The 25,752-nt window shown below is 41.7% G+C and overlaps 3 protein-coding genes across 4 annotated transcripts in view; 1 reads left to right on the top strand and 2 right to left on the bottom strand.

The window, feature by feature from the left end:
- The window catches only part of LOC147333739 (uncharacterized), a 95,849-nt gene that overhangs the window by 54,190 nt on the left and 15,907 nt on the right, over window positions 1-25,752 (bottom strand). The window contains exons 2-3 of one of the 2 annotated variants that reach the window (XM_086268559.1): window positions 21,851-22,192; window positions 6,700-6,720 (exon numbers count right to left, since the gene is read on the bottom strand). In XM_086268559.1, the coding sequence (XP_086124685.1) occupies window positions 6,700-6,720; window positions 21,851-22,192 (363 nt within the window). The remainder of the gene's footprint in view (window positions 1-6,699; window positions 6,721-21,850; window positions 22,193-25,752) is intronic. The other variant, XM_086268539.1, reaches the window with a different exon arrangement.
- On the top strand, window positions 11,419-12,413 carry LOC147333741 (C-X-C chemokine receptor type 2-like). Its single transcript, XM_086269181.1, has one exon. It carries the CDS (start codon window positions 11,481-11,483, stop codon window positions 12,411-12,413), a length of 933 nt encoding a protein of 310 aa, XP_086125307.1. The 5' UTR covers window positions 11,419-11,480.
- On the bottom strand, window positions 16,807-18,029 carry LOC147333740 (methylglutaconyl-CoA hydratase, mitochondrial-like). The gene has a single exon (XM_086269561.1). It carries the CDS (start codon window positions 17,881-17,883, stop codon window positions 17,191-17,193), a length of 693 nt encoding a protein of 230 aa, XP_086125687.1. The 5' UTR covers window positions 17,884-18,029; the 3' UTR covers window positions 16,807-17,190.

Below are 25,752 nucleotides of genomic sequence, written 5' to 3'. Positions count from 1 at the left end.
TATTAAAATTCACACAAGAACTTTCTGTACAGAGAATCATGATCTTTTAGCCATTAATTATTTAACCACAACTCCATAACTACTCCTGCCACACACCTACACCTGCAGCTATGGCAGCATTAATGATTAAGATTTTAGCAATATAGGCAATAAAAGGCACACACTCATATGAAGTCATATGAAAGGAAAGCCATTTTTTAAAGGTCTTTTTAATTAAACTCAGGAATGCACAGCTATGGATCTCTATGTGGGGCAGTCTGCACACAGAGAAGTGAGGCACAACTCATAATTCAAAGTATAAATGAGACACATGAAAATAGCGAATATTTGTGATTGGTTATCGACGGGGAGAGCTTGTGGTTTCTGATTTATTCTCCTTGTGAGCCTTCCACATGGCAATGGTTTCTGTCCTCTAATCAGGGGTCTTCTGTTCTGTGTGAGAAAACTCTCAGCTCTAACTGATACCTCAAAGTTTATATGTTCTGTTACACTATCAGCAGTACAGGAACACCATCTTATACCTCAACACACAGCCTCTTAACACTATCTGAAACACTCGTATCTTTTCCTTCTCAGTTAACCCTACACACCATGGGATCAGTGCTTGTATCCTTCAACTGAGGAGTGTATCAACTCTATTATGAGCATACATTGTAATTAATATTAAAAAGATCCTTTGACTGATCCGTCCAGCATTCCTATCCAGGTGTGATACTCAGCCTGGGGCCTTTCTCTCTTAAACCCTTTCAGACAGTAAACATTTCTGTCATCCTCCTGATAGCCTTGGGACCTAGGCTGATGGCCTAGAGTACATCAAGTGCATCACTGCACACTCTGGTGGATACACCAGGCATTACCACATTACTACCACTAAGGGGCGTTACAACTCATGGTTCCATCATTCACATCACAGGCAGGAGATATCTTTATGGCCACCCATCAGCCTGCAATTGGTCCGCCATCACAGTGCTGTCACTGATAAAGCGGTGATTTTCCGTGGCCTTATCTGTAACTCCTCAATGAGCAGTTGTGCCCTCTGCAGTTTGTAGATACAAGTGAAAAAGCTTACAGCACTTGGTATGGTCTCTAATACAAGTACTACTTTATTATTAATGCAAAATAATACATTACTTCATAATAGTTCATACTGTAAGTCAGGCAATATACTCTTTCTGCATTCTTTGTTCTGATTTTGCTGCCCTCGATCTTCCTCCAAGTTCAGCTCTGTACAACAATATATCTGCTTGCTCTGCTCCTCTCAGTCATCTACACTAGCTCCAAGGCCACTCCCTCATTCAGGTGCATTCATTTACTTTGACGTTCTGATTTCTTTCCTCCATGTCTCTCTTTGACTGCTTGCAAATCTAAAAGTTTGTGGATTCCCATATGGAAAAGAAATAGAAAATACATATAAAGACTTGCATAAGATGCGGCCTACTTCATATAGTGAATCATATCAGGCTTATATGATTTACTCATGAAAGTGGCCACTTTCTCATTACTTTCATATATTGTTTTAGTAAGTATCCAAAACATACAAGTTTCATTATATAATTTTTCAAAGGATCTTATATCTGTTTTCACTCTTGTATGCTTTTCAAACAAGTTTCACACAAGACAGACGCAAACTTTATCAGATTTATAGATATCTTTTCCATATGGGTTATTAGGGCTGCTCGATTATGGCAAAAATGATAATCACGATTATTTTCACTGAAATTGAGATCTCGATTATTTGACGATATTTATTTAACCCTTTAAGACCTACTATAGAACCAAGTCCGCCAGAGCTTATATTATTTTTTTACATGTTGTAGTGCCATTTATGGGAGCATTTCAAGTTGCTATACAACTGTTATAGCCCATATTTTAATAATATGTATGCATTAAGTCCATAGTAACTACATTAATTGCAAAAAAGTGCAATAAACTACAAAAAAAAAATTTAAAATCGTTTTTGTTTTGTTTTTTTACATATATTACTTGGAGAAATTTAAGAGGTTTATGCCTCAAAACTTTAAATACAAAAAAGTTGCAAAAAATAGTTTACAACAACAGGAAATTTATTTTGAGTGTGTTGATAGTTTTATTTTGGAGATACATCAATTTTTATATACTGCAGGAAAAACGAAAAAACAATCCTATGATGCAAATTTGCAAAGAAAACAGCATGTGCATCAAAATAAACTATTTCCAGCAGTGCAATTTGAGTTCTAAGCATCCCAGAAACTATTCAGAAAAGTCAAACATGACCAGTATAGGCTTTTAAGGCCTACAAGTAAAAAACTACATTTCCGCGAAAATGATGTCACTTCCGGTTTCGGCCAGGAAATGGCGGACATGTGATAGTTCGCGCTGACGTCTGTTTCACTGTGGGAAGTGTTACGAACAGCTGATCGGATCGGCGAAGCCTGTTTCTGGAATATTATGTTTTTGTTCCTGCAAGCGCTTTTTATGCAATTTTTGCAAAGCTTTATGTGGAAGGAAACCGTGACCGAGGACAAGCTGATGGCATAAGATGTAAGTGGGGCTTACATCCGGTTTCATATGCAAAACAAATTATTGCGCTAGCTTACACGGTCCAGATTCTACAGGGATTTAAAAATAGTTACACCAAACGGAGCGTGCTGCTCTGACCGGCTTTAAAGGGTTAACAATGACTTTAAAAAATAATATAAAATAGTGTGCAACACCACTGAAGTTGTTTTTTTTTAAACTCTCTTTTCAACCAACAGCAGTCACTCTCCTCTCCAAATAACTTCTGCTTAGCTTTCCGAGCTTCCCTCGGGTCCTCTTAATCAGCGGTCTCCAACCTTTTTTGCGCCACGGACGGTTTATGCCCGACAATATTTACACGGACCGGCCTTTAAGGTGTCGTGGATAAACGAGGGAGGGGCTAATAATCGGCTCAGTCATTTTTAATGATCGTTGAAAGCCCAGATCGTAATCGTGATTAAAATTCGATTAATTGAGCAGCCCTATGGGTTATATCTATCAAGAACCAGTGGTATGTGTGAGATTTGGACCCAAAAGTACACTCAATACATGCTGAACTATTTACAAGATTTATTTACAAAATGTGAACTCAAAAACTAGAATATGACTTAAAATGTTAATGGGGAACCTAGAGCGGAAGAAGGCTGTAGCCAGAGAATGAACACGTTGAGAGCAATGAGAACAGGAGAGAGAGGTTACTGAGCAGGACAGCGAGAGAGTGGCCAGAGGTGAGCATGGATTGACATGGAATGGGCCGTGAGGGTGTGCTGTGGGGCAAGCACAGTGACAGGACAGGGTTAAGTTCCTGGGAGTCAAGAGGAGGAATCCAGGAGAGTCACGATGGGCAGGAGGGCAGGCAGGTGAGCAGCGTGAGTATGGAACCTTTGGTTTGTGCACTGACTGTAGTGTTGGAAGTGACCAGAACCAGTGCTGGAGAGAAAGCACGGCAGGAGGAGAATCTAATGGAGCTGCAGACGGAGAGGCCACATTAGACACAGAACTGACGAGCATGAAGCTGAACACGAGGAGGCCAAGTTACCAGTGATGGTAGCAGGACAAGCTGGCGAACACTGGCATGCGGTGCTGGTTTAAAAAGCCTCCTGCTGATTGCCGTGGGATGAGGAGCAGGTGAGATGCTGAAAACTAAACCCTAGAAGATGGAAGCTGGAACTCTTCTCACAGACAGGCAGGATGGAAGCAGTCAGTTTCCATATGTGTGACCCCTAAACTGTGCAAACCTGAGATGCTGTTTGAAGCAGTTATTTAAAGATATTGTGTTTGTAACAAGGGCTTGTACTACATATGAAATTAAAAGGGCAAAAACTGGGTTGAGTTCAACAAAATTCAGCTGAATGAAATAAATGATAAACATAACTATAACACAGCTGCATGAAACAGACTTAAAAGGCAAAGAAAATCATACAAATGTTTTTGTCTATGTGGAGAGGTCAGACTAAAACTTTATGTGGCCCGTGTTCTTCTTATTAATGATATAACCTTCTTCTTCCTAAAAGGAAACTTATCATTATCTAAAATTCAATGCATTTTATGTGCCTCTTGTTTAGCCTACAACATTATAGGCTGAGGGATGATGAAGCTCTGACTGAGACAGTCACTCAAATCATGTGGAGAAATAGTCCTGACAATGTCAGTAACTAGGATGGCAGGGAGTTAGATGACTGGAGAGTGAGATCAAGTAAAAAGAAACACAAAAATCTTCAGCTCGAAATTAAAATGCACGACTGTCTTAGATATATTAACGTCTCAGTGAAGAGCTGTCTCTTAGCTACAACGTTGTGATTAAGTGTTAAACTAAGCATGATAAAACTATACACAGACATAGAAAATGTTTTTGTGTGAGCAAAGAAAGTTGTTCTAGGAAGCCAACATATTTTCTTTGTTGACAGTCACATCTCTGTAGCAGTGCTTTTGTGGTTTTTGTGTATATGTCATATCTGTGCTCAAATTAGAGTTGTGAAGTGAACAGGAAGTGTGGCTGCTACGCTGTTGCTGTATTTGTACTGATGTCACTGATGATAAGGGCAGTACTGTAAGGAGTGTGGTATAATAGGGCCGACATAGAAATTTATTCATTTATCCTTTTGTTGTTGTGGCTCTTTTTGTCGTTCGCTTTTTGGTTGATCCTCAGCTGCATTTACCACTTTGCTTTTGCTTGATTGTAATGGAACTTAAGTAGGTCCCTCTGACCCGCTGGCAGAGCAAAGCTCCTTTCCTTCATCTCTCCTCCTCTAGATACTAATGTTCAACAGGAGGCAAAAAGGTAAATCTGGTGTTTAGAGGCAAGTAGTGAGGTATTCATCCCATTCAGCCAGAGGCTTCGTCACCTGTATGTGTCAGCTGTCTCTAACCATTGATCCTCTAAGGTGGACAGTGAGTCGAGTCTTTGAGTTATCCAATTATGGTTTTAGCTACCATAACTGGATAGTGCAAGTCTCTAATTCACACCTGTATTGATGTGATCATTCGATTTTGAGATCCACTGAAATCATCCAACAATGGAGATGAATAAAAAGTTCTTTTTGATTCAGTGTTTGATATCATTTTATTTGTTTAGCCTTTGTTTAGACATCAGTCTTTTGGTGGGTTTTTATTTTTGTTTGTTCAATTTTTTTTTTTACCAAACTGGGAGCATCTAATGATGTGCCAAATAAAGTGGCAAAGATATCTTCATTATTTTATGTGTTATTTGGATAAGGATGTCAATTTGGTTCATAATTGTCACAGATCAAGGTCAGATCCAATTTTATGACCAATTAAAATTTTCACACACTTTTTTCTGCTGCTGTACTAAATTGCACACAGAGGTGAAGCTCGTGTGACATTTATTGTGGGAGTATGGAAATTTTGCATACATATCACATACTTTCTAATAATGTTCCCCTAACTATTAACCAACTTCAGAAAATTTCACTCAGACGATCAACTGTGCCTGAACCACTGCAGGTTAAGCAACTGACCACTCAGCAGTCAGGTGAAGAAATATGGTAAACTGGAATATAAAAACAGCGAACCTGTACAGCTCGAGGAAACTCACTATCCAGGTTTTCCAAGTTTTTGCTGCTGCAAACAACCTTTTCTGTTTCTTTCTTTCTCTTTCTCTGAGGATATAGTACAGAACTCCGAATGATATCTTCTTCCATGATGATTTATCCTCAAAAAATGGTTTTCAGTCTCCCTAACTGAAACTGGACAACATGTGAAGTCTGAATGCAAAGACAGCTCGCAAGATCTCGTCTCTGTAGACAGACTTATGTAACCAGTATGTAACAAAATATATAAACAATGGGCAAATCAGAAGATTTCAGGAACGACAGGAGCCCAGAGGATGAAACCACAACTGCAAATGATGAAGCAATGGTTCAACTATATTTGAAATTTGTGCACTGTATTGCATTTACAATAACAACCAAAATTGTGTGTGCGCGCACAGATACCCAAAATAAAAAGAAAAGAATGTTAGACCCGGGTCTTTTAAAGTGTCAATAGGATCCAGATCAGGGGCCTGTTCTTCGTACCTCGCTAAGTAAGTTAGCTGGATTAGATTGTTGACGATTTCGCGTGATCCTGGATCGTTCGGTTCCCCGAAGCTCATCCGGGACTTGCTGTCATAGCAACAGAGCCGTAAGCGTAAACCTGCTCGGGAGCAGGTTTACTTTATGTAAACAGGATTAGATCGCGGCCACGCAGGTATGTCCACTTCATTTATACGAAAGCAACAGCGATATTCCACCACTGTTTCACCATAAATAAATAACATCAGTGTAACTAAAGATAATGCAGCACTTGATCCTTTTATTGATGTCACACAGATACATACAGGTCATTTCCTAAAAAAGGGAAATGTACTATTAACATTCTATTACATGTATGTGATTATTACAGATGTAATTCATATTTCAGAGTAGTAATTGTAAATTACTTCGTGTAATCAAGATGAGAGACCACGGCTATAAAAGCGAAGGTGGATTTGGGAAGCCTGTCGCAGCCATGTCCTGTCCGTATACGCGAGCCACCCATTGCGGAAGGTGCAAGATTGATAAGGAGAGTCCTCAGAATCCAGCATATATTGCGGGATAGACAGGATCCTTTAGCTCAGCGCGACAGTGTGCTCATAGAGAGATATCGATTTTCCCGTGAGGGTATTATTTACTTAACCAACTTGTTGACGAGGGGGTGCAGGACCACCACCTGTCTTTTTTTCCTCTGCCCTTTTCTTGGTTGCTGTTATGAACAAACTAACAGAGTATTACAGGCCAGTATTACTTTGCCAAGAGACGAAAAGCAATCTAAGAGATAAATATTACCATTCTGTAGAATACTCCTGTATTCCACTTTTACTTGTTCCCATGTTCTTGTGGGTCCTGTTGTGGCTCTAATGTGAAAGGGGATATAATATAACATATTATAATATAATATAATGCCATATGATATTGGACAATATAGTGTCATATGATAGATCTACCCTACCGCCTACTGGTGTTGGCCAGAGGGGCCGATGGCGCGATATGGCAGCCTGGCTACAACCGTAGCTGCCTCCACCAGTGTGTGAATGTGGGAGTGAATGAATAGTGGTATCGTACAGCGCTTTGGGTGCTTGAAAGCGCTATATAAACCCAATCCATTATTATTATTATTATTAAATTACCTACGAGTTTGATTTGTCAGCAACTTTCTGCCAGCCCTCTCTCCTTGCTTTTGCAGCCTTTGCAGTGTTCCCTTGCGTTTTAATTAAACTCTGAAACTCCTGAAATCCCTCACTCATGAGTTCTTGCTCTGCTGCCGGAAAATACCGTGCACGCCCCTTCGACATTTTCGCCGACCAATCAGCGGGTTGCCGATCAATGTTTCTACTATCGATGTGTAGCCCCTTTTACGACACCCAGTGATGTCACATTACTGCGTCCAGCTGTACTAATCGTCAACAGCAGGTGTGTTCGGGGAACCGGATTAGCGAGCTCACGGTTAGCGCGATGGTTTGGTCTTGGATGTGTCATTTGATCTTGGATGTAGTAAGCGACGTACGAAGAACAGGCCCCAGGCCTGTTTGGTGATCTGGTGAGTTATTGGTGTGAGTTCAGTCCACGATCGATGTATGGTTTGCACTGTTTTGTCCTACCACAGTTCAGGCAACCAGACTTCCAGATTCAATCCCAAATGGGCTGTGGCTCGCCATCCATTGCAATGGAAAATTATTCCTCTTCTGCGGATTTCCACAAAGTCTGTAATCCAATGTTCTCCGAGGAGTCTCGGCTCCTTTCTCCAACTCAAAAAAACCTGACCTAAGAGTGAGGTCATAAATAAAGTATAAATCATGAACAAAATGCGTTTCAATTTCTAATGTTGTACAACTAATCAAATTCTAAATGTTTTCATTACATGGCAATGTAGCTATCACCAATCATTAAAGCAATTCACACTGCTCATTAAAAGCAGCAACCTTAATATACTCTGCTCAATGTCAAGTAACAACAGTGATGAATAAAAGTAACACAATAAAACATTTCAATACATCAGATAGACATACTGTTTTTTCCTTAACCTAACAACAGCTAATAAGTTCTCAACTAACGCTTAACAACGGGAGTGAGCGTTTAGCACACTCGCTAGCTACTTGCATAGCACCGTCACCATTAGCGTTTGTTTTTTTTTAAACAAACAACATTAACATTTCAGGATGCCGATCAGTAGTGATGGGACGTTCTGTATCGAGGCTTCGGAGCGTGTGTCGAGTAATGGAGGGGGCGTTTCCGCGAAGCGCGTATCGAGGCTTGCTTCATTTATGGGAGGAGCTGAAAATGATGACGTCCGAAGCCTCGCTGCCCGGCTGTACCACGTGACTGGTTCATGAAGTGGTTCGAACTTTGCCGCGAGATATGACAGCGATATAAACCCCTCAGACTTCATTCAAAAATGTGGGTGTTTGATGGAGAGTTGCGGTTAGTGAGAGTTTGGAGACCGTTTGGAGGTTTATGAGAGTGAGGAGAGAAAGTCAGGAGAGAATGGAGCCAGCTAAGAAGAGGAGGATGTCCTCCCCTGTGTGGGAACATTTTGATCTTATTCCTCCCAACAAGGTATGTAAATTTCTACAGAAGATGTATTTCCATGATACTGATGGTGCAATACAATTTATGTTGAGCTGTCTTGACTTTTGTACAAGGTGAAGTGTTTGCTATGTGCCAGGGAGCTGGGATATAACAACAACACCTCATCCATGCTTAGGCACTACAGAGCTTTGCATGAGAATAAGGGGGACACCGATCGTGGAGCAAGACCAGGTGAGCCATCAAATGCAATGATAATATAGGATGCAGTAATGTTACTAAATGATATAACAATATTATACAACTGTTATAAGTTACGTGTGTGATATTTATATTTGTGCTTTATCTTTATTGTCTTTCCTCAGGAGAACAATCTCAAATAGATGAAGACCTGGTCAGCATGGTGATTGAGGACTCCCAGCCATTTAGCATTGTGGAGGACAAAGGATTCAAAAGATTTGTTAAATCATTAAATCCTAGCTATGTTCTCCCCACTAAAAAGGTCATAAAAGCAGTGAAAGTTTAGTTTTTACAGAATAAAATGTGAACAGGCAGGACTGAGGCTCAAAGCCTCAGTGTGTAGCTGTCCATACCTCAACGTTACAAAAGCACAACCACTGTCCACACCCCAACCACACCTCACCTCACAGTAAATGATCATTTCCATTTCAAGCATTTCCAAATAATCATTTCCCATACTGCCAGTATAAATATACACAGTATACTGCCATCACTACAATATACATGTTTTACACACTCCTTTTGTTGTTGACATTTACAGGCTGTGTGCAAAATGCCACACTCTTCAAATTCATGCCAGCTATTATTTTTACGTCCAGTAGGTGTCCTGCTAGAGCAAATGAAGCTTCATGAAGCTTCGCGTTGGGGTGAAGCAATTGGATGAAAAGCTTCAGTGCTTCATGGGGCTTCATCTGCCCATCACTACCGATCAGTGGCTTTAACAGTTTCGTTACTCACCAGTGCAAAGCACTTCGTATTCATAAAACTAGCTTCGGCTATCCAAATCTGGCGGCTAATCAAGCAGACACCAACAGCTTCGCTGTTTCAACAGCTACCACGTTTTCCCCACAGGTACAGCTATGGCGCGTGTGTCTAAGCAGCCTTAGCAGCGCAACCAAACATGAAAACATAAGGCGGGACAAACAATCCCATTGGTTGGACTGCATTTGCATCCAGGTCAAAAAAATAACCTTTGAGAAACAAAAATAAATAAATAACACAAATAATGCAATTCCATACAAAATAATTTGGATTTTTTTCTTTAGAGTCTCTCTCCAATCATGAGTGCTTTTAACTGAACAGAATAAAAACCTTTAATAATAATTACAATAAACAGTCTCTAATTCCATCTGTTTGCCACTGGGCTACACTTACACGTGCCATGCTGATCTGTCATGTGGCTCATTTCTCTTTGTTGTTTCAGGTGATGTTGGCAAAAGATGTAGTTAACAAATCTTTTTTGATAGATACATTGGGTAAAAATATAAGGATTATTCTTATTTAATCATTTAAATCTTATTTCAATACAAATAATTCTGATGTACTTTGCACTGAGTTTATATCTCATATGTGTTTTGCCTCTGGTGTCTCTTTGAGGTGTAACATTCACTTGTAAATAAACGGGACTTCTCACAATTGCAGTTCACACCTTTGTGACTTTTTCTGCAGCACATACATTGCTAGGGTGTGGTGTTCACACCATGAATAAAGCTTCATCCACAGTGTGATGTGTGGACAGCACGCCTTTGCTCAGAGTCATATTATGAATTTGTTCACATGCAGGGTTTATGTCGTGTGAGCAATGGCCTCATGTTGATTTACTTATAGAAACATAATAAATAAATGTCATAAATAAAAGAAATACTTTACCATTTCCTAGATGGCAGCAGTATGAACCCGAGTGAGTGGGGTTAGCAGCAATACGAATCAAGTGAGATCCTACTGGACCTCCTGTAGTCTACTATGACCTTCATCCACTTTAACCCCACAAATTTGTGACAAAGATGTTGTTATGATCTCTCTCTCCAGCTGTGTGTCCTCCCAGTTAGTTTGGTTTGGAGTTCCTCACAGTTTAGATTTTGTATGTTGTAACTTAGCAATATTTTTGTAACTTAGTTTTGCCGTTTGGTTCCTCAGTCTTACCTGATTCACACATATGGCAGAAACAGGAAATGTGTTTGCAAAGCTGTTGCTATCTGCACGAATTCTACTTGGTGTAACACAAAAAGGGACGTCACAGAGAAATCAGGGTTTATTGTGCTTTTGTTCTCTTTGCTGTTTTTCTTGTGTCCTTTTTGGATTTTCGATAGTCTGCTGCACACAGGTGAGTAGGTAAGCAGGGCCTTGTCACCTGTCTTCTTTTTACTCCTCCTGGCATCACCAAATGCCCACCTAAGCCATGATAGTGTTGATGTGTGTTAGAATTTGGGGTCCATCAAAATCAGCATCTTGGTTTTGTGTCTTTTTGAGGGTTAGACAAACAATTAGACTTGGGGCCAGATGTACTAAACTGCTCAATCTATGTCTCACGTATTGTCAAAGCTCATGCAGCTGAATTTGTGTAGGTTCACCAGTAAAACGGGTGTTAGAGCACAGCTCATGCGATCACATTGAAAACAGTGTGTGCTGTTCATGGTCCTAAAATTGTTTGATCAGCATCTATCAGAAACTTCAAAGCAAATGAAAACATCAAAATGAAAAAGGAGCTGCGATGTCTTGTGCCTGACTTCCAGTCAAGTCTTGATCATTTTCAGGATAAGATCCGAAGTTGGTGTTGTCATCCCTTTATTTTTGTGCATACACTTCCAGTTTGTTTGATTTTTGTTTTTTGTATATTTACTTTTGGCTAAACCGTTGCTTTTATTGCTATGGTTAAAATATCATTGTTTTCTGTCCACAGCCATGTCATTTGTCTTTGAAGATGATTTCTTTTGGAACAATTATTCCTATGATTACAACGAATCCAGAGAATCATTCTCTCCAGATCCAGATACCTTAGAATGTGGATATGAACCTTTGGAACCTACAGCAGTTGTGATCCTGTGCGTCATCTTCACAGTCATCTCTGTATTGGCCATATTCGGAAACCTGCTGGTAGGATGGGTGATCAGAACCAGCCAAGAAATTTTGGCTCCATCAGATGTGTACCTGTTCCAACTGACCATAGCAGATGGACTGCTGGCTTTAACGCTTCAGTTCTGTGTTGCAGCACTAACTCGAGGATGGCTCTTAGGAGACTTCCTTTGCCAACTCCTCCAAATCGTCATGGATGCGAACTTCTACACCAGCATCATCTTCCTCACCTGCATTAGCATCGATCGTTACCTTGTGATTGTGCGCGCCAGGGAGACACTGAAGAGTCACCAAAAGATGTGCAGCAGGATCCTCTGCACAGTGGTGTGGGTTCTCGGTTGTGCCCTTGCTCTGCCTACTCTTTCCATTCGCTTTGACATCTCTACCGCATGGAGGCTCGCGATTCAGGGGTTCATTCGTGTTTTTGGCTTTTTGGTCCCTGCGATTGTCATGATCTCCTGCTACAGTATCACTGTTTCACGGCTGCTGCTCACTCACGGTTTCCAGAAGCACCGAGCCATGCGGGTGATCGTAACCATCGTGGTTGCGTTTCTGCTCCTCTGGACACCATACCAGATAACCATGGTGATAGACATACTGCTGAGGGCTGATTTGGTACAGCATGACTGTGATACGAGGAGGTCGTTAAACACAGCCTTGGTTGCAACTCACTGCCTGGCTCTGCTGCACAGCTGCATCAACCCATTCCTCTATGTTGCTGCAGAAGAAAAGCTCAGGAAGAAGATGAAGCTGCTTTTTTAGAGAAAAGACAGACGGGAAAGTATGTGACGCTCAAAATTCAGGAGGTCAACATGTCAGTAGATTGATCTGAAGGTCATAGTGATAATAATGCTATTTAAACTATGTTTCTTACTGCCGTTGTTTGTACTGATAACAAATAGCAAATATTGGGAATGATTATATAAAGTCTCTAAATATTTCACACTTGACCTCTGACCTCACTTTTACATTTCACATCAGTCTTTCTTTCAAGTTGACCCCAAAATCTGTTATTTTTACCACACTTTAAATTTTAAAGTATGTGTAAAAAGAAGAAAGACAACGAAATGGACATACACAAAATACAATACTATCCCCTTAAAAGTAAATGTTGCCCAGGGAGTGAGCTGCCTTGGCTTAAGTTTGGGCTCCCTGAGTGCTTCTTGCTTATTACTGTCATCATCACTAGTTGTAGTTGTACAAACTATCCAGCAGATGGCAATGAAGACCAAGAAGTTGTATAGACAAATACGTGACATTAAAAAAATTGAGAAAAAACAAGATTTAAGTGTTTATTATGCAGAATTTTCAGAAACAAATAAGTAATTCGCACACTCACACGCAGTCAACTTCCAGATAAACTTTGTTACTAGCCATTGGCTATGTTGAACCCGGCAGAGTCCCAAATGATCATTATTTGAACTTAAAGACTTGACACCTGTCCTAAATGTGTTTTCAGGCAGAGGATGAACAGAGGTACTGCATAAAGGGTCACTGTGTGATAAATCATCACACCAAGTCAATTTACTTAAATGCAGAGCTGATAATGAGCACAGCAAAGTGTACTTAAATAATTTTGTGAGTTTAATTCTTCATTGACTTTAGTTTTGTTTGTTTTTCCGATTCAATGCACACTGTTAGAAAATACTTGTAACAGGCTCTGCAGGCATTTGTTGTCAATTTTAAAGCGACGTAGATAAAATGTTGTATTAATAATTTTGATGTGTGTTTTTTCTGTTTTGTTTTTGGTATATTAATTAAAGGTTCATTTAATTAACATGTTATAGAGCAAGTTATTACATATTAAATCTAAAACCGTACCCAGATGTAGAAAATGGTGTCAGTAGAGAAAGTAGTTCTAGGAAGTAAGTGCATCGCTTTTGTTTATATGCCATGTGGGCTTAGAGTAGAGAAGTGAAGCGGACATGAAATGTGGGCGTTAAATCATCGTTGTGTCTTTGATTTTCTTTGTTCTTTTCTTTCTGAGTAATCCAGATCAGTCTTTAGATCTGTTATATTTTGCCATTTTGATTTTGCAACTGTTTATTTGTGTATAACCTCTGTCTTTGTGTGTAATAAAATGAAGTAGGTCTATTGAAAGAACTGGTATCGTTTCTGTTTCTGTGAATTCTGATATTTCTGCATTGACTGGTCTGTACATGAGCTCCAAGTCAACAGTACATCTATGCTGTCGTGACCAAATGGCCCCAAAGTCACGTCTGTATTTGTGGTTTTATGGTCTTTATGGTAATCTTAAAGGTAGTCTGAAAAAATGCATCTAAGAAAGCTTTTAAATTATTTAGACACCTTTGCTCTGAGTCATTTTACGAGTACAGCATGAATGCAAACAATATATTCAATAAAAGTATGGGTTTAATGTACATGTACAAGCCACATGTTCAAGATCCACAAAGTTTATTTTCCAGAGCAATGTCATGGAATCCTTTTTATTCAGGAAAGTGATCGTGATTTTTTATTTTACTTTCCCCCCCAGCAAATCACCGGGCTTCGGTGTGCCTATTTGCTGCTGCTGGGTCTTATGTAGTTACAATGAATTAAATGAATAATAAATTAAATTTTATGTTCTTTATAGAATTTAATGTAATGTCTCTGGCTTGAGTAGCCAGCACTCGTAGAGATCATTAAACACCCGTTTTTAATTAGCCTGAAGGAGAACTCAAGGCTTAACACTGATAATAACTGATAGCTGCCCTGATTTCGGTTATCGCTATATGAGGTTTTAGGTTTTGTCGAGCCAACTACCTCAAAGGAAGCTGGGCTGTGTTGAACTTCCTTCACAGTAGAAATATAACATAGAAAATAATGCATCTTCCAAATTTTGGGGGACGTCCATAAAAATTCACATCTAATGTAAACACAGAAATAGTAAAACATGAGCAACGATTAAGGATCAAAGTTGAAAGGAATTAAACATCATGTTATGTTAATTATGTTGAGATTGGCTGTTATGGATGTAATGCAATGAGGTGTTATTACTGACAGCTTGTTGATGCTGATTCATCTGTCAAAGTATTATTGTATAGTTTGTGTTGTTTATGTTGTTATTAATGTCCATATAGAACATGTATAATGTCTATATGTAAATTGTAATAGTAATTCATATTTTATACTATACAAGGCAAACACATATCCAGTCATTAGTTTTGTTTTTTATATAACCCAAATACATAAGTGGATCAAGTATAGTGCTGCTGGAAAACTGAGTTGTTTCCAAACCGTTCTGTTGCTGACTGACCAGGAAAAGTGGTGCTGAGAAGTGGCAAAAAGCAGGACTGATATATTGTTGTTTGACCCATAGAGAGTATAAAACACAGACATAGTTACAGTAATATCTCCCACTGGATTGGGACTCCACATTTTAAACTCTGAATTGTGGCGTTTTGGTCATCACTGTGTCATGTGGTATTTCTTGAAGCCATAAGTTGCCTTATATCGATGAAAGGCTCGAGATGAAAGCAGAAAGCTCTATTCATAAACTGTATCAGTGAAACATACAGAGACACATATATATTTGTTTTAAGTAATCGTCTAAATACTAGAATTTCAGTCCTGAGATGGTCTGTAAAACACAGATATTAGTAACATTAGCTTGATGAATTCAGGGTTTGTTTGGTATCCTGGATGTTCAGGTTTTTTTGTGATGATTTACAGAAGAAAAGTTGCATTTCCAGTAAACTATCAAGGGTCACGTGGGATGGGTGGGTGATCAAAAGTTACATAATATGAAAGGTCTAATTTTTATCAACAGTTTGATGCCACCCCTCATCTTGTAGTGATGATTTTTTCTGGGTAAAAAGAAAACAAAAAATGTGTTAAAACAATCTAATCAGTGGCTGAAATTACTGATGAGACAGAGGGTTCCAGATAGCTATTTTCACCTTTTTTCTAAGAAAAACACTGCAATTCTTCAAGCATCGCTGTAAATACAACTATTTATTGCCCACCAGTACAATAACACACACAGAAAGCTCTCGTGTTCATCAGCTTTTCACAGTCATTTCTGTAAATATTTGAATATTTGTGAATATTTGACAATGTTTGTAGTCTGGCCTCTCTACGCCACTGCAATGGATTTTAAAAAACAATCAAGTTTGTGATTCCAAGTGCATCTTTTATGTAAGGGGTTTAACTTAACTATTGCATTAACTCATTGGGTTTAATATATATTTGCTTTTATTTGTATCATATTTGCTTTTATTTTTTATTTTTTAGCGGGGGCAGATTATTTAACCTTTATATTTTACAGCTCAGTGTATATCAACCCACTAGTCACTTCATTAGGCATGGCTATTCAGCTGCCACACAGCCACACAGTTTTTCAGCCGTGTGTGGTTGTTGGTCCAGATGGTCATGTCACACGTTTTTATCCTTGTATTTTAGCTCATTTTAATCTTTCAATCTTGCAAACATGGATGTTTTTGGAAAGATGTTATGAAATATTTTAGGGTTTCAAATGGAAATAAATTTTTGTACCAAACTCTCTGTTCTTAGATTATTTTTGAAGACTAAGACTATGGTGACACCAAAACAGACCAAACTGTTTGAAGAGTACGGCCATCACCACCATCAGAATCACCGTCACTGAAGATATAAATACTGAAGCTCAATAAAAATACTAAAATGCCTTTAGTTGATTCAGTTGCCTTAGCTCATTGTAGAGCAATCTCCAACTTTCCTCTTATTTTGGAAGAGTAGTTGTGGTAGATGAGGTCAGGATCTGGAGTGCATACTGACCACTGCTGAAGGTTACGAATGATCTAATCGCCTCTGATAATGGACTCATCTCTGTGGTTGTCCTATAAGAACTCCGAAGCTTTTATTTTGGTATTTCCGTTGATTCGTACAATAAATTAGCATATTAGCCTAAACATTTAGGTTTAACATTTAACATTTAGCATTTAGATTTGACATTTAGATTTAGATTTAAATATAATATTTAGATTTAACATTTAGCATTTAGATTTAACATTTAGATTTAGATTTAAATATAATATTTAGATTTAACATTTAGATTTAAATATAATATTTAGATTTAATATTTAACATTTGATGAAAAGTTACAAATATTTTACTAAATGTTGTAAAAAATTACTCGAAAAAATATGTTTTTGTAAGGTTTTGAGCTAAATGTGGAAAAATGTTGCCGTTAATTTCAGCATGTTTCACTTTACAAACGGCGCCCCATAAGCAGGACACATTTAACTTAGCTGGGTTAGTTTGCTTTGTTTCTCCAAATCTTAATGTGATTAGTTGTAAATTCTTTACTTTACAATTTAAAGCGCCTTGTGGTGACTGCTGTCATAAATTGTCACTATATAAATAAACGTGAATAGAATTAACAAAGTCAGAAAGTGCTTTAGCCTGAAACACCAGCCACAACGACCCCTAAGGTCCAGCTGTCAACTATGATGTAAGGGCTAATGTGTTGACGAGTTTAGTCTGACCCATAATTTATGTTGGAAGCAGTGGAACAGCAGCAGAGCTGAAGGCAGAACTGATCGATTCTGGAACGATGACTTCATTCCCCTTTGTACTGAGGCTGCCTCTTCTCCTTGAAAGCAGACAAGCCTTCCAAACGGTCTTTGGTTGGTATCACCTGGGAATAACAAGCCTCTTCTATTGCCAGACCTGTAGATAAATCCACCTCTATCCCCTGGTTAATTGCCAACTTTGCCATCCTTATTGCAATTGGGCCCTGGGGGTTAATCTCCCGTGCAAGCTCCAGAGCCCTCAAGTAGGCAGAATCTCCACTGTTATTCTGCTCCACAGAATGACTGACAAGACCCATTTGTTGCGCCTGTGTTCCATCAACCACTCGTGCAGCAAAGATGAGCTCCTTGGCAAGAGAGACGCCAATCACCCTAGGGAGACGTTGTGTACCACCTGCTCCAGGAATAATTGCAAGTTTAGTCTCAACTAGTCCCATTTTGGCAGTATTGGAGGAAATTCTGATGTCACAAGCAAGGGCCATTTCCAAGCCTCCTCCTAAGGCAGCACCATCAATTGCAGCAATTGTTGGTACTGGCAGGTTTCCTAGCTCTGTAATAAGGGCTCGTGCTTTGGATACAAATGGTCCCACTTCGCTCTGGTGCATCTTGGCCCTCTCCTTCAGATCTGCACCTGCACAAAATATACCAGGAACCAAACTACATAAAATTACACTGCGCACTTTTTTATTCTTCTTGATGTCCTCCACAGCTTCAAACATCATTTTCACAAGATTTTTGTTTATGGCATTTTTAGCTTTTGGTCGATTTATTCCAACGACCACAATACCGCTGTCTTCTCCGTCCAGGTATCTAACGTGCAGGTCATCCTTTGAGTCGGAGCTGTAGTATCGCGTAACAGCACCGTGACCATTCAGGCGAGGACAAAGCACAGACTCTGCCCCTTCCTCTACCTGACACACTGAAAGGACAACAAACACAACATGAGCTGTACAAAGTGTGATTGGTGTTCACAGAGCAGCATCATGTGACTCTTGTTCTGCACTAAATGAAGCGATGGAGTGGCGCCTCCTTCAGGCAGAGAAACAGCTCATGGAGAGAAATAATTATTAGAGCAAAATCAAGAGTGGAGCTGCAAATAAGGCCGAGAGGAACGCTGCAGAAAACTGTTCAAGTGTGAATTCATAATTTCATAGATTTCTTTGAGCACTAAAATCAGAGCTGCTTCTATTTCTAATATGACAGCTGTACATTAGAGCTAGAACACTTTTCCTCCCAAACCCAAATGTTTTGGCTGGAAATCAAATAAAAACCAAAACAGCCACAAACATCAGACATGCTAACACTGTAACATTATTGGATGGAGCCACTGAGACTGAACCGCCATCATGAGTATGTCAGCTGTATCCACAACACCGACCTCTGACATTTGACCTGTATCTACAGCACTGACCTCTGACTTTCAGCTCCACTTGTTTCTTCATCAGGATGTTTCCCTCCCTGCTGTAGACGGTGCAGGTGTAGGTGGAGTTGTCTCCATCTGTGGGCTGTTTCAGGGTCAGACTGAGGTCTCCAGGTTCCAGTAAGTTTCTCTTCATCTTCGTTAGACCGTTGTATTTATCGTCCTGTTCTTCAGGTCGGTCAGAGCCGTTCTCATACACGTGGACCTTCCTGTTGTTTGCATCCTTCCACTCCACTTTAGCATCTTTAGGCAGACAAACTGTGGTTTCGCAGATCAGCTGGACAGACTCCACCCCTGAATCCACCTCCACCCAGGGGACTGAGAGGACAACAAAGCACAACATGAGCTGTAGTAACATTTTTTAATAATCATCTGATGGCCTCCTTACAGTAAACCTACCTCTGTACTGCGCCTCAGTGCTGCATTTGATACACCAGAAAGCATTGACAGTAAAGTAATTATGCTGCTGCTGTGGTTTCTGTCATATCCATCTCATAGATTCATGAGGATTCTTCCTCAGTTACAAACGTTAGTCATGGAGTTCCAAAAGGTTCTGTACTGGGACCAGTTCTATTCAAATTATAAATCTTTCTCTTATAATATAAGAAAACAATGTAAACATTTTCACTGATATGCAGATGAAACCCATCCATCCATCTTCATCCGCTTTATCCGAGGCCGGGTCACGCGGGCAGCAGCCTAAGCAAAGAGGCCCAGACCCCCCTCTCCCCAGCCACCTCCTCCAGCTTATCCGGGGGAACACCAAGGCGTTCCCAGGCCAGCCGAGAGATATAATCTCTCCAGCGTGTCCTGGGTCTGCCCCGGGGCCTCCTCCCGGTGGGACATGCCCGGAACACCTCACCCAGGAGGCGCCCAGGGGGCATCCTTGTCAGATGCCCGAACCACCTCAGCTGGCTCCTTTCGATGTGGAGGAGCAGCGGCTCTACTCTGAGCCCCTCCCGGATGGCCGAACTTCTCACCCTATCTCTAAGGGAGAGGCCAGCCACCCTTCGGAGGAAGCTCATTTCCGCCGCTTGTATCCGCGATCTCGTTCTTTCGGTCACTACCCACAGCTTGTGGCCATAGGTGAGGGTAGGGACGTAGATCGACCGGTAAATTGAGAGCTTCGCTTCACTCAGGTCCCTCTTCACCACGACGGACCGGTGCAGCGTCCGCATTACTGCAGCTACAGCCCCAATCCGTCTGTCGATCTCCGGCTCCCTTCTCCTATCACTCGCGAACAAGACCCCGAGATACTTGAACTCCTCCACTTGGGGCAGGAACTCATCCCCGACCCGGAGTGGGCACTCCACCCTTTTCCGGCTGAGAACCATGGCCTCAGATTTGGAGGTGCTGATCCTCATTCCCGCTGCTTCATACTCGGCTGCGAACCGTTCCAGTGCGAGCTGGAGGCCCTCACCTGATGAAGCCAACAGAACCACATCATCCGCAAAAATCAGAGATGAGATTCTGAGGCCACCAAAGCGAAAGCCCTCCGCCACTTGGCTGCGCCTAGAAATCCTGTCCATAAAAATTATGAACAGAACCGGAGACAAAGGGCAGCCCTGGCGGAGCCCATCACGCACCGGGAACGAATCCGACTTATTGCCGGCAATGCGAACCGAACCAAGCTCTTACAACGGTTGTATAGGGATCGAATGGCTCGTAACAATGGGCCAGACACCCCATACTCCCGCAGCCTTCAGGAACTCGGGGCAGACCTCATCAACAGCTGGGTTGCAGATGAAACCCAGCTTTATTAATCTATGAGAAAAGATAAGAGTTAAACTACCAGCATGTCTTAAAGTCAACAACCTTGATGACCTCCAGTTTTTTTTTAAATTCATACATAATTGATACATAATAATTCTTCTACTCGACCATTAAAACCTGAGAAACAGGGGGATCAATGACTGATACAAAAGGAGGAACATTTACTGTCAGCACATGTTTCCATGGCTGTATCCCAATTCAGGGTCTGCAGCCTTAAAGGCCACATTTTAAGGCCGATTACGTCACATTGACGTGACGAAGGCTGTCCCAATTCAAAGGCTGCTCGAAATGCGGCCCTCAAATTTATCCTTCATTTCCCTGAACTTCAAGGATGTGGCGGTGTAGACTTCGTGGCCCAACATATCCCAGAATGCATAGCGCGGCGATGGGTGTGGATAATTTTGCTGGGAAAAAAAAAAAAACGGCGGATGAGGGGCGCCCGAAGAGTAAACTTTAAGTACTGAATATTATGTCACTTATTTATGTGCAAATGTTTAATAACGAAGAACATTAAAACATTACTGTTGGCCACATGTCGGCAAAGTTATGTGACATTAGTGACGTTTGTACTAACTTGGTTTTAAAGCCTTTGCTTTAAAATATACGCCGTTCAATAGCTGAGCTTAATCTTACAGAGAATGATCAAAGCTCATGTAGAAAGAAACAAACAAATGAACAAAAGATTTTCTCCTTCATTTCTGTTAAACAAAGCTGTATGAAACGTTTCCAGCTGTTAGTATCATGGTTGCTAGGCAACCTGGGCAGCACAACGGAGGCTAGACCGTCCCATTTCACAAGCCTCGCACTTCTGGCCTTAGCGGTCTTTGAGTACGCGGCCCTTGAGGATCGTTGAGGCTGCATACTTTAAGGCTGCAGACCCTGAATTGGGATACAGCCCATGTCAGCCTGCTGTTTACCACCACAGAAGAAGAACAGCTTGTACACATGCAGCCTCTGTGTCAGATCAATGCAGTGAAGCACACACACTGTTTAGTAAAGTCATGTTGTGGAGCTGTTTCACTGATCAATGACTGAGTCTGAAGGAGGTTTTCTGACTTCTGGAACAAACCTGGAAGTTTCTCTTCAGCTCTCTGTATCAGCTGTTTGTAACTCTCAACTCTTTCAGCTTCTGGAACAAGTTTGTGTGAGCCACAGTCAAGGAGCCACCAGAGGACACCTGCTAACCATCGGCATTATGGGTAGTGTAGGAGGAGACACTCACCTGACATGAAATAGTGACAGAAATGAAATAAAAGACCTCCAGAAACCACAAGAAGAATCAGGAGAACCAGGAGAGCTTTGGCCCAGGATGGGAACCGTTCTGTGGAGAAACACAAAGAACAACATGACCTTTGACGTCTGACTGAATGTAATGATATATTTTACTGAATATACCTCAAGCCAAGATACTTGTAGTCAACATGTGTTTTCAGCAGTAAAATAATAAAGTTTTATCTGAATGATAAAACCGAGTGATCCGAGTGTTTGTTGCTGACCTTTGACCTGCACCTGTACATCGCCCAGTTTCATGTAGCCATATCTAAGGTCTGTGACGGAGCAGGTGTAGGTGGCGCTGTCAGACAGTTGGAGGTTGGTCAGGTTCAGGCTGAGCTCTCCAGTTTCCAGAGCGTCAGTCTTCATGGATGTTCGGCCGCTGTAACGCTGGTTTTGATCTTTCAGTTCGTCTCCTTGAAGCTGACGCTGGTGGACGGTTGGAGGACTGAGGTCGGAGCGACTCCACACCACTGTGGGGTCAGTCAGAGCGAAAGTGTTATACTGACAGGGCAGGATGAACGAGTCCCCCTCATACAGCTCCACAGCTGAGGCATGCTGGGAAACTGAGGACACACAGACAGAGACTCCATGAGTCACTTTGAGGTAAAGATACACCAGGTAGATATTTGTGTTTTTCTTTCCTTTACTTTCTGTACAGTCTCTCACTTCTTATTTTTTATTTTTAGATTCTTTACTTTTTTGTGAATCTGCATGCTCCATGCATGTGTAACAGGTGTATTAAAAAGACCATTTGTATTTCACCAAAGATCCATCCTGTGGTGTTATTTTCATTTGTCAGTCTTGTTTATGGACATGCATATGTATATATATTTATTTTCTGTATTTATATTTTGGGAGCTTTTATTTTCTTTGTGTGACCTTTGACGTCCCACAGAGTCACTTCCTGTTCCGGTTACAGAGCGATTAAACACAGTTAAAGTAATTGAAGTCATTCAAATATTGTTTGTTCCTAGGGATGGGTACCGGTGTCCGGTGCCATGATGGCACCGGTTCTGACATAAACGGTAGTAACCAGACCGAAAAGCAGCGCACATTTCGGTGCTTTATTTCCGTGCTTTTTTTTCCTGAGCTGTGATACACTTCTAGCCAATCATTTTACGTTTCCGAGGATAGTAGGCGGGCCCAGGTACGTACGTTCTTTTAGAGCAGAGCTGCAGATTAAAAATGTCCAAGGCGAAGCGGTCAAAAGTCTGGCTGTACTTCACAGCAAAATATGCAAACTCAGCAGCCTGCAACAAGTGCTTTAAGCTGATACTGTGATACTGTCAAAGGAGGTAACACCTCAAATCCGATGAAACACCTGGCGACGCATAGCGTTTTTTTTAAAAGCCGAGAAATGCGCCGTATTTGATAGCTTGCTGCGAGACCTCACACTGAGCACATCTACTGCGGGTGGGTTGCCTGTTATCGGACCCGGAGTTAGCAACATCCCCCAAAAACCCGAAGAGGAGAGTCCTGGCTCCTAGCCCTGCCAGTGTAGCAGAAATGATGAGGATGATGATGGCAGCAGCAGCCGTTCTTCTCTGCGTGAGTAGCTTAATGTTGTTCGCGTGTAATTTACGCTGTGTAGGCTAACCACGTTATTACATTAATGCAGTAAGGTGAACTAGCAAACATCATCATAGCTACATGCGGCTGTCTTCTTGTTTGATGGCAGATACTCCCTTCACCCTGGCCAAAAAGGCTAAAATGACCAAAGTAAAAGTGGAAAACAGTTAAACATGAGAGGTTTTTGGATAAAGTTTGTGTTTTTTCCATTGTTTAAGCACTGCTTCCAGCCAAGAGTGATACCATATATGCCCCATAGCTGCAGAAAAGGCTAACATTGTTATCTTTTTACAAAAAAACTGCTGAACATGAGAGGTTTTTGGACCAATTTTGTGTTCTCCATTCTTTAAGCACCGGTTTGAGCACCGCCACCGTTTCAAAAGTACCGATTCGGATAAAACCTAAACGATACCCATCCCTATTTGTTCCACTTGTGCATTTTGTCTCACACTGTTACTATATGGTCACGATGCAGTGCATTTTAATTTGTTATATATGTTTATATGTATATTTCATTATTTTAGCAGCTTGATTTATAATGAGGTTTGTTGTGATGTCACACCTCAGTCGGCTAGAGGCCCTGCTGGGGAGAGGTGTGCATGCAGACGTCCAGTCATATGAAGTTGCTGCACTGAATTTGTTTTTATTTGAACAGTTTTGAGAGGATAAACCTGCCTCAGCTGGCAAAGCGAGAGTCAACTCGTCTCATCATTCGCATAGGGCCAACCTTTCCCGTGGCATCAGAGAGGCTAAGAGACAGTACTCCAGGAAAATATCTCATCACTTCAAAGACAGCAGAGACTCACGGAGCCTGTGGCGGGGCATTCAGACCATCACAGATTACAAGCCCCCACCACAGACCTGTGATAGCACTATCCCCCTGCTGAACGAGCTGAACACTTTCTTTGCTCGCTTTGAAGTCCAAAACAGCACCACTGCACAGAAGACCCCACCCCCTCCTGGTGACCAGGTGATGACTCTGTCACCGGACAGCGTGAGGAGATCCCTCAGCAGGATCAATGCACGTAAAGCTCCGGGTCCTGACAACATTCCTGGTCGTGTACTGAGAGACTGTGCAGTGGAACTCACTGATGTCTTCACAGACATCTTCAACATATCACTCATCCAGGCTGTCGTCCCCACATGTTTTAAAGCCACCACAATCATTCCGGTTCCAAAAAAGTCATCTCCCTCCTGCTTTAATGACTACCGTCCTGTTGCACTTACTCCCATCCTGATGAAGTGCTTCGAACGACTAGTCATGCAACACATCAAGACTGTCCTGCCCCCCTCCCTGGATCCCTTCCAGTTTGCCTATCGGCCCAACCGCTCAACCGATGATGCCATCTCCACTGCACTCCACTCGGCACTCACACACCTGGACAAAAATGACTCATATGTTCGAATGCTGTTCATAGATTTCAGTTCAGCATTCAACACCATAATCCCCCAACAGCTCATTCAGAAACTGGTCCAGCTGGGGCTCAACACCTCACTGTGCAACTGGCTGTTGGATTTCCTCACCGGAAGACCTCAAGCAGTACGGGTTGGCAGTAATACATCCAGCACCATCATTTTAAACACGGGGGCCCCGCAGGGATGTGTGCTGAGCCCCCTCCTCTTCACTCTGCTGACCCATGACTGCACTCCATCATACAGCTCCAACCTCTTCATCAAGTTTGCGGACGACACAACGGTGGTGGGTCTCATTAGCAACAGGGATGAGACCGACTACAGAAGTGAGGTGAGACGCCTGGCCACGTGGTGTGCTGACAACAATCTCTCTCTGAATGTGGAGAAGACGAAGGAGATTGTTGTGGACTTCAGGAGAATGCACACCCAACATGCTCCTCTGACCATTGACGGAGCGTCTGTGGAGAGAGTGAGCAACACCAAGTTCTTGGGTGTGCACATCACAGAGGATCTCTCCTGGACGTACAACACCACAGCACTGGCCAAGAAATCACAGCAGCGTCTCTTCTTTCTCCGCAAACTAAGAAGAGCAGGAGCTCCAGCCCCCATCATGTACACTTTCTACAGGGGCACCATCGAGAGCATCCTGTCGAGCTGCATCACTGTGTGGTTTGGAGCCTGCAATGCGTCCTGTCATAGAACCCTCCAACGCATAGTGAGAGCTGCAGAGAGGATCATTGGTGTCTCTCTCCCCTCCCTCCAGGACATTTACAGCACCCGTCTCACTAAAAAAGCCCTTTGCATAGCGGCTGATCCCACACACCCAATGCAAAGCTTCTTCAAGCTGCTGCCGTCGGGGAGGAGACTGCGGAGTCTCCAGGCCAGGACCAGCAGGCTGAAGGACAGCTTCATCCATCAGGCTGTCAGGAAGCTTAACTCCCTCCCGATTCTGCCCCCTCTCCCCTCTCTCCTCCACGGTCTCACTGAACTCTGTCACACACTCACAAACACACACACTCTCTGACTCACTCACTGGCCTGCACCAGTTACCAGTCACTTTGTGGAGCATTGGACTGCCATTACCTCATAAGACTTTGTTGTTACACTTTCTCTTACTGTACATTACTAAATCTCCATTTGC

This window comes from Aulonocara sp. 'chitande type north' Nkhata Bay, linkage group LG3 (assembly GCF_057382095.1).
Source record: "Aulonocara sp. 'chitande type north' Nkhata Bay isolate Kocher_YH1m ecotype deep benthic linkage group LG3, A_spYH_male_GT1.1, whole genome shotgun sequence".
NCBI lineage: Eukaryota > Metazoa > Chordata > Actinopteri > Cichliformes > Cichlidae > Aulonocara > Aulonocara sp. 'chitande type north' Nkhata Bay.
Note: the sequence above shows the minus strand (reverse complement) of the source record. Positions and strands in the feature narration are given on the sequence as shown.